General features: G+C 48.7%; 1 protein-coding gene across 1 annotated transcript; it reads right to left on the reverse strand.

Moving 5' to 3' along the window:
- Nucleotides 1-2,471: 2,471 nt before the first annotated feature.
- LOC117852723 (uncharacterized) lies at nucleotides 2,472-3,891 on the reverse strand. The gene has a single exon (XM_034734948.2). The coding sequence runs from the start codon at nucleotides 3,545-3,547 to the stop codon at nucleotides 2,822-2,824; it is 726 nt and encodes a 241-aa protein (XP_034590839.1). The 5' UTR covers nucleotides 3,548-3,891; the 3' UTR covers nucleotides 2,472-2,821.
- Between the last annotated feature and the right edge of the window lie 10,157 nt (nucleotides 3,892-14,048).

Here is a 14,048-nt window from a genome sequence, read left to right on the forward strand (position 1 = left end):
ATGCTACGGAGGACCAACGAACGATCACACGGCCTCCGTCTCCACCTCACCGTCGCTGCAGCAGTAGGTCCAGCCATCGCACCCTCCGTCTTCGCAACCATGGATGCAACAGGAGCGAGGAGAAGTTTGCTCACCAAGGGACAAACCTGAGCGGCGACGGATTTAGGAGCCTTGCGACGGAAGAGGATTGAAATTAATGATGAAGAAATAAAATCCGGTCAAAGCAATTGTAGATTTGGAATCTACGAGAGGCAATCAACTGATTTTGGTGGAGGATTTGAGCGACGAGGCCTCATGGGGTCTACAGATTTAGACCTGTTCGCTTCAGCTTATAAGTCGGCAGAAAAACTGAAACGGTTGATTTGTTGTGAGACGAAAACACTGTTTGGTAGCTGATAAGCCGGCTGAATAAGCTGAAGCGAACAGGCTAGTAGCAATAACAATAACTATGGTGAGCAGTACGTGGAGACGAAAAGCAAGATTAGCCCTACAAGTGGGACCCATAACCAAATAAAAAAAACGCCCAGCGTCGCTTTTTCTCTTCCCCATCGCACATCGCCGCATCCTCCTCCACTCCTGTTTGTAGCGCCGCCGCCACCTCCCCCTCCCCGCTGCAGAACGTAGGTCCAGCACGCACGCGTGCAGGTAGTCCACGAACCATGACATCGGCGGCGCCTGCGGCTACGTCATTAGCTCCCCTCGCCCATCATTGATCGTTGCGCGAACAACGACACCAGCTTGTCGAGGAAGTGAACGGCGGCAAAATTGACACAGGTAAGTAGATAGCTATAACATAGTCATCTTTTGATGCTATATATCTAAATGTTGATTTTTTAATGCTATGGATCCTTTTTCCCCCATTTTCTTTGTCGTTTCAAACAAGGAAAAAATTTCTGTGCGCAACATCAAATACAATGTACCGAGGTAGTACATTTTGTTGGATAGAAAAAAATATCAAATTAGACCAGGATACATGCGGCTTGGAGGTGAAAGATTAAATTGAAAAGGTCAAAGAGGATAGTTTATTGCAAAAGACTAATATGGCACTCATGCACTGATAATCTACATGGCCAGAGTTGAACAAAATATTTCAAGCAAAACCATCTAAACTAAAGAGGTCAAAGAGGATAGTTTATTGCAAAAGACTAATATGGCACTCATGCACTGATAATCTACATGGTCAGAGTTGAACAAACAATTTCAAGCAAAACCATCCAAACTGAAGATGGCCATCGCCAAACATACAGTAATTGGGGCAAAGTGGGATCTAAAATTTGACTGAAAACATGTTTGATGAAGAAGATGCATGACAAAGTGAATTCATGCATACCTGTAGATTGGATCTAGATTGATGAGTTTTAGATCGGATCTAGATGGGGCGTGTTCCTCCTCCACAACATTGGTCTAATGGGATGATCAATTGTTGCGCTAAGACTCGCCTCATATTTATAGATAAATTTTGAGGGGCAATTTTCTACTTAAGTCCAACATAGAAACCAAATCAAACTTTGGTCTCCATGTACATAAATAGAAATATGCCCTACTATAAGGAAATAGACTTGTATTTCTTGCACAATAAGGCTTACAATAATGTACCCTCTGATTCCAATATATGTGTAGGACACCAATACATGCAAATTTGAATGCAGCTACGAGCCTGCAACCACCTCAACGTGCGCCGAGGTGAAAGCTACATGGCATGCTTACCCATAGCTTTTTCGTGCTCGGCCTCTGCGTTCTCGCGGTCCGCCTCTGCCAACACCCCTTCTACCTCCACCCCTTCCGATAAAATTGATGCAATCCGTTAGGGAAGAGATTTTCTTTAGTTGTTGGAATGTTGGATCACGGGTGAAGAGAGCATGCATTGTAAGAGAAGCATGCAGTGGTGCTGATCTGATGCAATCCCAAAGGTTCCAGCCCGTTGGGGGGAGGGAGATTATTAGGGAACCAAAACAGATACCATCGGTGTATACTTAACGCGGGGTCCGTTGAGTTGAAGGGACGCCGACAAGCTTCCGATCGGGTTGCGCGCGCTCCGCCAGCAACTCCTTGCACGGCCACCGCCTGCCTGGTGCAGGGGCTCCTCCGATCACGGCACTGCTCCGACGCGGGCTGGACGCAGGTGCCGTGCGCTCTTCGGGTGCCCACTCCCCCTTCTCGCGCGGCCACAGGGGTATCCATGGGCAGCGGCTACTCGTGCGTGGCCGGCGGTGTCTGGGGAAACAAAGGCACTGCAGCGGCAGCGCTAGAAGGCAGGCGTACCGGACAGGCCGTCGTCACTCTAGGTGATTTTTGTACTTGTACCTCAACTTGTCGACCTATAATCCGTTTCAAACTCTGGCTAAGAAGAGGCTTGTAAACTACACAAGTAATATGTCAGTTAGCTTTTAATATTGAAAGTTGTTTCTCTAACACGCAGAAGAGCTGCGTATCAATGTATTGAGAAGAAAAGAGATTTGAGAAACCTGACCTGAGCAGAAAAAACCACATCTTGTATAGTTTGTCAATTGCAAGTTTGCAACACACTTAAATCCCAATCTCTTCTCGAAAAACATACACTGCGAAATCATTGCAATTTTGCAAACGTTGTCCCTACCTAAATACCACACTTGAGCCACAATTAGCTCACAAGTCACAAGTCTAATCAAATAACCCTATTACACGAGATTTTAGGTTTGCTTAGCACGGAGGCAAACGATAACAAACAAGGTCCACAAATTGTGAGGTTTGTTGTTTCGCATCAGACATCCATGAGTCATGCTCGAGTTGGAGGAGGACACGTGGCTCGCTCGGCAAGCACAAGAAAGAAAAGAAAGGGAGATCAGGAACGTGCCGGGTTGGACTTGGGCCCGGCCCACGCACACTCGTCCCAGCCCTCCTCCGCGGTCCGCCTGCGGGCGCGGGCGCGCGCCAGGGACGTGGCCACCGCCACCACCAGCCTCACCGGCACGTGCGCGCACGCCTCCAGCCGCCGCAGCGCATCGCCGTGGCTGGCACCGCCGCTCGCCGCCGCCACCTCCCACCAGAGCGCGGCGGCCATGGCGACGCGAGGCGGGACGCGGGCGGCGACGGCGTCGGCGCCGCTGGCTCGGAGCGCGCGCCATGCCGCCGCGGCGCGACGGCGCGCGGCCCCCGGCGCGAGGCCCATCCGCTTGGCCCAGCACTCGAGCACCGCCTCGGCGCGGCGCGCGGCCGCGCCCCGCCCCGGCGTCCTCCCAGTCGCAGCCCGTGCTCGCCCCCCGCGCCTCCGCCGCGCGGCCGACGCCGTGGACGCCGAGTCGGCCGTGGACACGCAGGAGCTCGCTGCGGACGCGTGCCCGTCCTCCTCCGACGACGACGACTCCAACGTGGCGCCGCACCGCGCCGCGGCCGGGGCGAGGCGCGTGCGGCGGTGCCGCGACGCGAGGAAGTTGGCGCCGTGCACCTTGGCGTCGCAGGCGGCGCAGAGGAACGCCGCGTCCGCTGCGCAGTGCACCGCCGCGGGCGCGCCGCAGAGCTCGCAGCTGCGACCCGCGCCCGGCCAGACGACCCCGCCGTCGCGTCCCATCCTCTCCTCTCCCGCCGCCACCGTCTCCTTATCCCGTCCTGCACCGGCTCGATCTCGCCCTGGCCCTACGCTGCTCGCTGCAACGCCTGAGGTAACTCCTTCCAGTCCCAGGTGAGGTGATCGACGGAGAGGTTAACGGGGAGTTCGGCGCGGCGCGTATTTAAGGAGGCGGAGGCCGGGTGGCTGGCAGCTCGAGCTGTGACGTCGTGGGTCGCTTGCGCCTCACACAGCGACACGTGCAGCTCGGAGGGGGAGGGCCCGTCCCTCTCGCGAGGACGACGTGGAGGCAAGCGGGGTCGCTCGCTGGCCCGCCCCACGGACACGGCGTCGCCTGCTCCGTGTGGCGCCCATCACCATGTCATGTGTGATCGGCGCGCGCCCGGGCCTTGACACCACGCGACGACGGGGAATTCTTCTTCTTTGTTAACAAACAAGTGGTTATAGTTTAACCCGAGAGAGGGGAATGATTGGAGGGTCAGCTGTGAGCTCCACGCCGCCGTCGCCATGGGCCGCTCGCTCGTTGCGGGGTCGTCGGGCGCCCGCCTTGGGGGCGTCGCCGTACATCGTAGAGCGATCCCCGGCCACAAAACCTCGTCACGCTCGAAATCGATCGCACGCGCACAGGTTTGCCAGTATTCTATTCGTTCGCTCACCTGCCGTGGAAAGGTTGTGGCGGTCGATCGGAGAGGCCTTTCGGCGGCCTCTGGTGTTTTTTGGAACTCTGGTGAACGAACGAACGGAGAAATTCCCTCGCTTTCGTGCCAGGGGAATCTGTGCCCTCTCGCTGGTCGGTTGCGTGTCCACCCCCCGCTCTCGCTGTTGAGACTTGAGACAGCGATTGTATTTGCTGACGACGCGCTAGATCTGGGAGCATCTACACATACATCATCAGATCATCTTAGTGTAAACTTACAGTAGTAGTACTCTACTCCTCTGTAGTCTGTACATGTTGTTCACCCGTCCTGCAAAAATCAAAATCGTATTTTTTTTATAGTCCTTGTATTCCTGCCAGTCACCGACCACATTCCGTGAGTCCACGACGCGTCGACGCCGTATGGCAGTACGTTACCAAACCGAACCTTTTGGTTAGGTTAACGTCGCGGCAACGGAACGCTCCCGCTCCTCCCAGCCCTGAAAAATATCCGGGGGCGATCGGGCAGGTGACACGGTGCCACGCCCGGGGCCAGGAAATCGATTCCGATCCCGATCCCCCCGCGGGTTAGGCACGACCGGCCGCGCGCGCGCGTGTCGACCCGCGCCCGGCGGTGCAGGTCATATCTCGCCCCCCGCAAACTTGTGGCGTGGCGTGGCTCTCCTCTCTCGAGCAGAGCACGTCGTAATGACGTGCCACTAGTGACCAGCAAGCAAGGCTCATCAGGACCAACCATTAGTTAGGGTCTATAATGAGCCTACGAGAGTCACATGAAACGGAGGCCACAACGTTTGGTCGACTCGAAGGAGGGAGAATGTGTGTGATCCGCGGGCGTCAGTCGTGGCGCGAGCTCGCGGTCGAATCTGGAGGGATTCTCTCGTCCTGGGCCGTGGGCCGCGCTCCGTTTAGATCCACCCGTAGATGCTTTTCTTTAGCCACCTAAAAGGTGGCTAGCTAAAGTTTAGCTGGTTATGTTTGGATCCACTTTCTAAATGCTAGTTGAAGAGGTATTTACCTCCTTCCTCTCACAGCTCTCCACTTTTCATCTCTTGCCTTCCATTTCCATCTCTTGCCTTCCACTTCCAGCGACACAGATGTCCCCGTGACGGCGGAGAGCCAGGCTGTGGGTTGGAGTCGCAGCAGGAGGAGGTGGCGGGGGCTGTCGTCCAAAAATTTATGAGCCCACCAGACATGTCGAGGATTAGCAATTAGAGTAGGACTCTCTAGTCGAATTCAACTAGTATTCTTGTAAATAAACGACATGTAACCCTACCCCTGGTAATATAAGGTGAGGCAGGGAACCCCTCCAAACAAGTTCAATCAATACAACCCAACCAACACACAGGACGTAGGGTGTTACGCGACATAAGTGGCCCGAACCTGTCTAAATCGTGTGTTCCTGATCTCGGCAACCCCCATGCATAAAACACTACCTCGGTTACCCCCTCGGTAGGTTGCCAAGTCTAAACACCGCCAGGGGCCGCGGGCTACAGTTGCGGCAGGAGGAGGGGACTTGCGGGAGGAAGTGGAGGAGTGGGCTGGCGGTGACGGGGTGGGCTGGAGTCATGGCGGGAGGAGGGGGGCCGTGTGCAGGATAAAATTATCTTTCTGGTTTAACCAGTTGAAACCAGCTAAAGTGCTAAAGTTTAGCTGAGAGTCTTTAGCTGTCCTATTTGGATCTTTAGCAACTAAACTTTAGATGATGGTGCATCCAAGCAGGGACTAGGTCCCGTCCTTGATACGGGCTTGCTTGTTTAATGTGTGGGTGGGTGGCCTCGCGTGGGCGAGAAAGGCAGCACGTCACCTCTCGCTCTCGCCATGTTCTTCCAGAACCTTCCACCTCACCATTTTTCTTCTGTTGTACGGGTACCAGTTAGTTACCGGGAGGACTGGGACGTCGTCAAACCATACATGCTGCGTTCTTACCCCGCAAAATTACCGTCGACACGAGGATTCCAATACTTTAGTTCCAAGAAACCAAAATTACTGCCGACGGTCGATCAGTATACTGGGGCCCGCCCCTTCGTTGTTATTGTGCTTGCTCTGTGCGGCCACCATTGGCAAGTACGGCGTACACAGCTGGTAGCTGGTTGGTTATCAGCGTATCGATCCCCATTCTCCTCGCGGCAGATATTTTAGCGGCGAAGCCAGCACGCGACGCGCGATTGCTACGAGAACCGAATGGAAGAAGAAGACGATCGATCGGTCCGCCGACGAGGTGCCACGTCGTCGGTTCAGATTTGGCGCGCGAAAGCGACCGGCAGTGCGACCCGTGGAACGTGCGGCCAGGCCAGCCCCGCGCGCGGGGGCCGCCGGAGCGCAGAAGGAGCCCAGAAAAAAGGAGTGACGCCGATGGCGGCCAAGCCGAGCCCCGCGTCGCCGCCCACGAGTTACCGGGGAGACGCCAGGCCAGGGCCGAGGCCAGCGCGACGTGACGCCGCTGGCTGGCTCGCGCGCGCTCCGACCGCGCGTGTCGCGCCACGTTTTTGGCGTGCGCGCCGGGTCCTGTATGTGGGTGGACGGCCGGCGGCCTCTGCCGGCCTCAGGTCCAAACGCGCACTGTGGCCGTCACGACGCGAGGGATCATAACCATCCAGCGAAAGTTCGTTCACGGTGCACGTGCAACGGCAAGAGAACAAGAACGAGACGCATTTTCACATGTGGAGCGAGGTGTTTGGAAGGAGGGGGCTAAATTTTAGCTCCCGTCCCATCGAATGTTTGGACACTAATTAGGAGTATTAAATCTAGACTAATTACAAAACTAATTACACAACCCTTAGGCTAAATCGCGAGACGAATCTATTAAGCCTAATTAGGCCGTGATTTGACAATGTGGTGCTACAGTAACCATTCACTAATGATGGATTAAGTAGGCTTAATAGATTCGTCTCGCGATTTAGCCTAGGAGGTCTGCAATTAGTTTTATAATTAGCTTATATTTAGTCCTCCTAATTAGTATCCGAACATCCGATGTGACAGGGCTAAAGTTTAGCCCACTCCTCCCAAACACCCCCGAAGGAAAAGCTACAGTGGTATCGAGTGGTTCGTGGTTCGAGCTGCGATGCATGCATTATTGAACGACGCAGGAACTAACCGCAGACGCTGCGAGGAATCGGACATGGGCGTGTTAGTTCAGTCGGCATCCGCCAGTACGGGGGAGCGGTGATGGAACACAACTTATCAGAGCGCATCTCGATCACCTTCACGGGTTCGGATTAACAGCAGCCACATAACCATGTGGATGTCAGGGGATCGTACCATCAGCAGATCTTTGGTTCATGAATCGGTTATGTGGATGTCAGGGGATCGTACCATCAGCAGATCTTTGGTTCATGAATCATGACACAGTAAGGGTTCATTTGATAGGACAGCTCCGGCTGTGGTTTTTTGGTGAAGCTATTTTTTCCTCCAGCTTGGTTAGAAAAACGTTTCGCAAAACAGCTTCTCTTCGTTGTGCCAAGAGACCTCATCCACGACCAGGCATGAGGTATTTATAGAGCCATCCCCACACTAGCCGTTATGTTCACAACACGTAGAAATAGGGGATTGGCGGACCGTCCACCTCTATGAGCGCGAACCATCCGCCGTTCATCCCAACGGCTACAAACGCAATAAATGCGTGGCAGAGATGACCGTTGCGTCCGCCCTTACAGGCGCGGACCGTCCGCTGTTCAAATTCACAGGCACGCAGAGCGATGCTAAACATGTCCAGAACGAGCTGACTTTCAAAGTCAGTGAGGCGGACCGTCCCCACAAAACTGACGGACCGTTCGCCATTCATTTTTGCTCGATCATTTAGAACTAAACTGGTTCTGTCAACCTTTTCAAGTTAGCTGGCACACCGTCCGCCCCAAAGGGCCGGACCGTCCGCCATTGGCGATGAAGCCCCACTTAGAGCTAAACTGGTTCTATCCATCTTCTCAAATTAGCCGGCAGACCGCCACCCCAAAGAGTCGGATCGTCCGCCATTCATCAACGAGATTTCTCCGGAACGAAGACTTATTCTGTCTAAAGATCAAACCTATTGGCGGACTGTCCGCCCTTTAGGGCTGGACCGGCCACCCTTTCATTTTTCAGAGCACCAAAATGGGCTCGAAAACGACTAAGTTATAGAACGGTCCGCCTCAATTAAGGGAGACCGTCTGCCATACAAGTACATTAGCCATTTTTCATAAACTATTTTCACCATTGTTCTATTCACTTTTCAAATGAGATAACCTATATGCATGCGATGCAATTATTTGAGCAAAGTGGCACTATAGAACTATCAAGCAAATGAAATTGACCCTTCTTGATAGTATGGCTATCTAGCCTATTAACCCGGTTAATTATCATCCACTAAGCACCTCTTAACCGGTCCCAGTCATATACCTTTGCCTTGAGCTTTCCAATATAAAACCATCCAAGCTATCACCGTAGCATCCTTTGAAGCTCAACTCAACTCCGGGACTAATCTATACTCATATCTCCAATGAAATTGTTAGTCTACAAGCGTTGTCATTAATTACCAAAATCCAACTTAGGGGCCTAGATGTTTTCAACCGCACCGCTGCTCCTGCCTCGCGTCCTTGCGCTTGTTGTCCTCCGCCATGGGCCGTGGCAGGCAAAAGGGTCACATGCCCCCACGACCGAGGGTAGAGCCACAGGGAACCATTTTTTTTCTTCTCCCCCACCAAAATATTCCAAAGAGCGAATTTCATGAAGCTCCTGCACCGGAACCGTTTTGCTCATGCCCTAATGCATCTTAGTGTATGCACATGATGAAGTCGTGCAATAAAATGCCTTTCGATGAGACAAGAAGAACCACATAAATTGGGGCTTGAAATACGCTAGGAAAAGAAATGGACCCCTAAACAGTTCTTTTTTTAATGGAAAAAAGAAGGGGAATTTTTAATTTAGCTGTGGGCTCGGTGCGGGCGACCCCAGCCCCCAGGAAACACAACACGCAACTTGTGACATCACCCAACAACTCCGCCTCCAAAACCGATGTTGCGGTTCGTAGACCTATGTGCTCTTGTAATCGTGTGTGATTGAGAAGTTTTACGGAGTACGTAATTGTTTTTTTAAAAATAATATAAAATCAGGCGTGCATATACAAACATATACAAACTAAAGATTTGAAGATTTTTTTTTAAAAAAGCACACTTGAGTTTGTAATCAAGGTGCAAGTGCAAAACACGAGCTAAGAACGGACAAAACTGACGCGAGAAGTCCCAATCTGACAGGACAAGGACAAACATAGACCACGAGTTTCTATCAGAGACCAGGTATGGCCAGCGTCAACCACAAAATGCCGTGCACGGGAAGCAGAACTCGCCGGTACGGTCCATACCAACCACGACGACTCGGACGCAACCAGCGTCTGCGGTCTGCTTCACGACGCGCCGCAGTAAAACCGTGCATGCACTCGCGCAAAAACTTGCTGAGCAATTGGAGTCATGATTGTGTCACCAAGGACATAATTGAGTATTCTCTAAAAAAAAAAGAACATAATTGAGTACCAAAAGGATGCTAAATGCGGCGAGGAGATCCTGAAGCAGCCACATCCCACAGCTTTTTTCTGGTGGGGCTGGAAAATCGAACGTCTAGACCATTGAGTTCCAAGTGCCTCGAGACAAGCATAGCAAAGTATAAGAGATAAATGTCACATTTTTAAAACATGAAAAATACTCAGGGATGAAAAATACATTTTTTTTCTTTGATTCATTGGCACTCCAATGCGAGACTGATGCAAGGTTTATTTGGACCTTGTCCCTAGCTGGACTGAGCCCGTAGGCGTGTAAATTTAGGTTAGTCTATAGTATACCAGGAAATCTATATGACTTTTGGAAGTTTTTTTTCTACCTAACTTATATTGTTTGAGATTCGTGCGAGCAATCTGATGCAAGCCACCTCAACCCTAGTTCCACCTCGTGCCTGCCGGCCGCCGCCGTGCTCTACGCCCCCGCTCGCCCACGAGCTTCACGGCCGCTGCCACAACCTATACCCGTGCTCACCACCGGCCGTCAGGGCGCTCCGTGAAGCCCACCGGAGCCCCGCAACCGTAGGTGCGTTGGTCAGTGCACCCCCCTTTGCATCGCCATCGCTAGCCTTGTCAGCTGGCCGCGTCGCCGTCTCTTGCGGGCACGCTGATAGTGCTGCTACCACGATGCGCACGAGCATGGCCACGGGCACCGCCAGTCACCGTGATTGAAGAAGGTAAATTTTTTGAAATGGTGAATCTTGTTGGAAAAAGTTCAAATTGCTCCCTTCAAGTATAGACAAAGTCCGAATAATCCCTTAAACTTTAGTTTACCCCCTAAACTATACCATTTGGTTCAATTTGTCCCAAACACAATTTTTCTTTTTTTTCTCCAGGTGAAATTTTAAATTAATATTTTGAAAGATTAGCAGACATCGTAACACATGTTAAAAAAATTCATCATAATTTTTTATCATTATTTTTATAGGGTATGATATTTAATAATAAATTAATTCTTGGATACAAAATTGTAAAAAAATGATGATGAAAAATTCGTAAATATTTTTAGTCGTGGTGTTCACTACCATCCTGCAAAATTTTAAATTGAAATTGACTTGTGTATAGAGAAAAAAAAGATAAATGATGTTAAGGGGTAAATTGAACTAAATAGCATGGGTATATTGAACCAAAGAATACTTTATGGGGTTATCCGGACTTTGGCTATACTTGAAGGTAGTAATTTTGACTTTTCCAATATTATTTGAAAAATTGTTGAATCCAGTTTGTAGAAATGTTGAAGTAGGCAATAAAAAATGTTGAATGCAATATTTTTTAAAAATATTGATCTATATTTTAGAAATTGTTTGAGAAAATGTTGAACCAAATTTATTAAAATATTGAATTTAATTTATTAAAATGTTAACTTCATTTTAATGGACTTTAAAGTTGTGTGCTTAACTACAGTTTAGAATCAATCTGCTTGGTGTTTTCGGAGAGACGAGACTACCGAGGAGGATCATATGCAGAGCCTCACCTCACGGTCGATTCTCCAACTCCGCAGGCTCTCTGGCGTCGGCCCCATCGTTTCTGGCTCGCCTCGCTGGTATCCACCAAGGCTCTGTTAGTTTTCCGATTTTGAACAACCAAAATCACTGCGCCAACACTGTAACATACTGCAGCGTTTTGTTTGTATTTGTGAATTATTATCCAAATATTGACTAATTAGGGTCAAAAGATTCATCTCGCAAAGTACAACCAAACTGTGCAATTAGTTTTTGATTTCGTCTACATTCAGTACTCCATGCATGTACCGTAAGTTTGCTATGATGGAGAATCTTCTTTTTGCATAGTGCTAAAGTTGGAATTTTAGGGTAACTAAACGAGGCCCATCTTGCGAAACGCGATGCTCCGCAGACGCCGGCGGCATCATCCCTATCAGCTCAACTACCGGATCGAATTTCTAGGTGTGTTCTGATTTGCCTTTGGTTTCTTGCTACCGAGCTTTCTTTTCTCCTCTCTGGTAAAAAAAAACCCTAGAAATTCAACAGATCTTTTTGTTCCTTGTCATCGACAGATTTGCTTATGGACCCTGCAATATGCAACATGGCATTGGCTTAGTCTGAAGAGAAGCAGACCAGTGAAGGAATGGACAGAGCAGAGGTGAGGAAGGAGAACAATGATGTCACTAGTAGCAAAATCATGGCTGCTGATGGTATATGGCATGCGCGAATCCTTGAGAAGAGTAGCCACCGTGATGGTGCTATATACAAGGAAAATTGGGGGGAATGTTTTCTTATGGATCTTGCTGACCGTAACGAGAGTAAGCGATCCGATTCTCTTTTCTTGTTCGTGGGACATTTACACAACCCATGTGATTAATTGGTATGTTCTTTTTTTTTTCCTAAAACCTTTGAGCTTAAATATACATTATTTTCTGTATTCTCATTAGAGTTTAATTTAATAGTGTTGGCCCAAGCACCTACCTATTATTGACCAAGTCATGGAAAACCACATGTATAGCAAAACTCTTAACAAGAATAAGCCAATTCAACATGGTGTTTTGAAACATTTTACAATTTGCCTACGTAGTACTTGGACACCCCACACTCGTGTTGGATTGCGAGTGGTATCTGGCATGTTCCCACTTGAATTTGGATAATATCTACTTGGACAGATCTTTTTAAGTGGGATTTATCCTACCTGTACGCAAATCCAAGTGGTTATTGTTTTTAGGGAAATTTATCTCCATGACACCAAAACACTGACTTGGTCCTAGGACACTGCATATATCGATTTAGCCAAGTGGGCACTACGAATATATGATTTTCTCTGAAGATCGCAATGCGTTACCCACTTTTGATCCGTAAAACGGAGAACATCAGTCGGGCACTCCACAGAGGGACTTTCCTAAATTAGTGATACGAAAAAGTAAACGAATAAATGCGGGAAAAGTTGAGGAAATCAACAAAAAAAGTTCCATAATCGTCCTATTTTTTCATTGCAATTCCTTGTTTTTAACAGAAGCGATAAATGCGTACTTAATATAGTGATGATTTCATGAATCTCTGAAAAGGTAGGGGTCAAGAACCTTATGGGACTGCAATCGTGCCTGCCAATTGGGGAAGGACGCGGGCCTAGCAACTGCTCGGCTCTAGTAAGGAAACTGGTATGTCTCACATCATTGCTCGAAGACAAAAAAACTACAAGTTAGCTCAGTTGGTTGGGCATATGTGAGTGACGTGAACTAGCATTTAGAATTGAGAAAGCCGCTGGGTTTATTATTCAACCATGGATCGCAGCGCAGAAATCAAATCAACGAGAAATCCTGGAAAGAGAGTAGCGATGGAAAAGTGTGAAACAATGTCAAGTCTCGACTCGACGTGTTAGAAGGAGCTAAATCAATAGGTGCCAGAGCTGAACTCGTATTGTGTCCTGAATTTTGTCTCCAAAGCACCACGCCTGCAGACAAATCACATATGCTCAGTGTTCAACTGACAAAATTAACGAGTACAGTTTCTGTAAGACCAAGCCATAATCTTAGTGTCCTGTATACAAATTTCCCTATCCTTTTACCCATATATACTCCGATAAAATATTGTGGGTATAGTTAAATGTGGGAATTGGACACACACATCAGCTGCCCTACAACTACAAATATGAGGGGGAAAGCATATTTTACTTTATAATGTCTGTTTCTCTAGTTTATCAACTAACAATTTTGAATCTTTGGTGAAACCGACATGACTCTCGTGGCTATTATCACCCAATCTCCTTTAAATGATAAAAGCTGGGATAGAGATACATAGGATAGAGAATAAAATTTGTTTTAATAAGTATAGACTTTGGTTTTAGTTTGTTAGTAGGGTTATTCGAACAAAGCATCCTGATAAACCACCATGTAAAAAGTAAAGCACAGTATAAAATCCTTTTTTTTCCTTGAATAACCAAGGACTATGGAACCAAACTCGTCTCATACATCAGCCCTTAAAAAGGACTGATGACAGAATACCAACGTTGGGCCTTCCACGTAGTGAAGGGATCAATTTAAAGTGTTACATACCTATCTGTTTCTAGAAAATCTCAACTCTTTTTTTCAAAGAGTTTTGAATTTATGCTGTCATTTATTTGAGATCTATTGCCACATGGCTTGTAAGGAAAATATTTAGCTTTAGATATTTAACATTTTGCTTGGCCGAACTGCTAAACAATTATTATAATTTTACAGGGTTCTATCATCGAGATGACTGGCCCTAAGAGAGGCATTATAATGCTATCTGATGTTCTTATTGAGTTCGATATCAACATGATTGACGGCCTAATGCACTTAGACCCACGCATATCAACAAGACCATTCACAATCCGCTTTAATAGCAATTGTGGCACAGTTG

This window comes from Setaria viridis, chromosome 4 (assembly GCF_005286985.2).
Source record: "Setaria viridis chromosome 4, Setaria_viridis_v4.0, whole genome shotgun sequence".
Classification (NCBI taxonomy): Eukaryota; Viridiplantae; Streptophyta; class Magnoliopsida; order Poales; family Poaceae; genus Setaria; species Setaria viridis.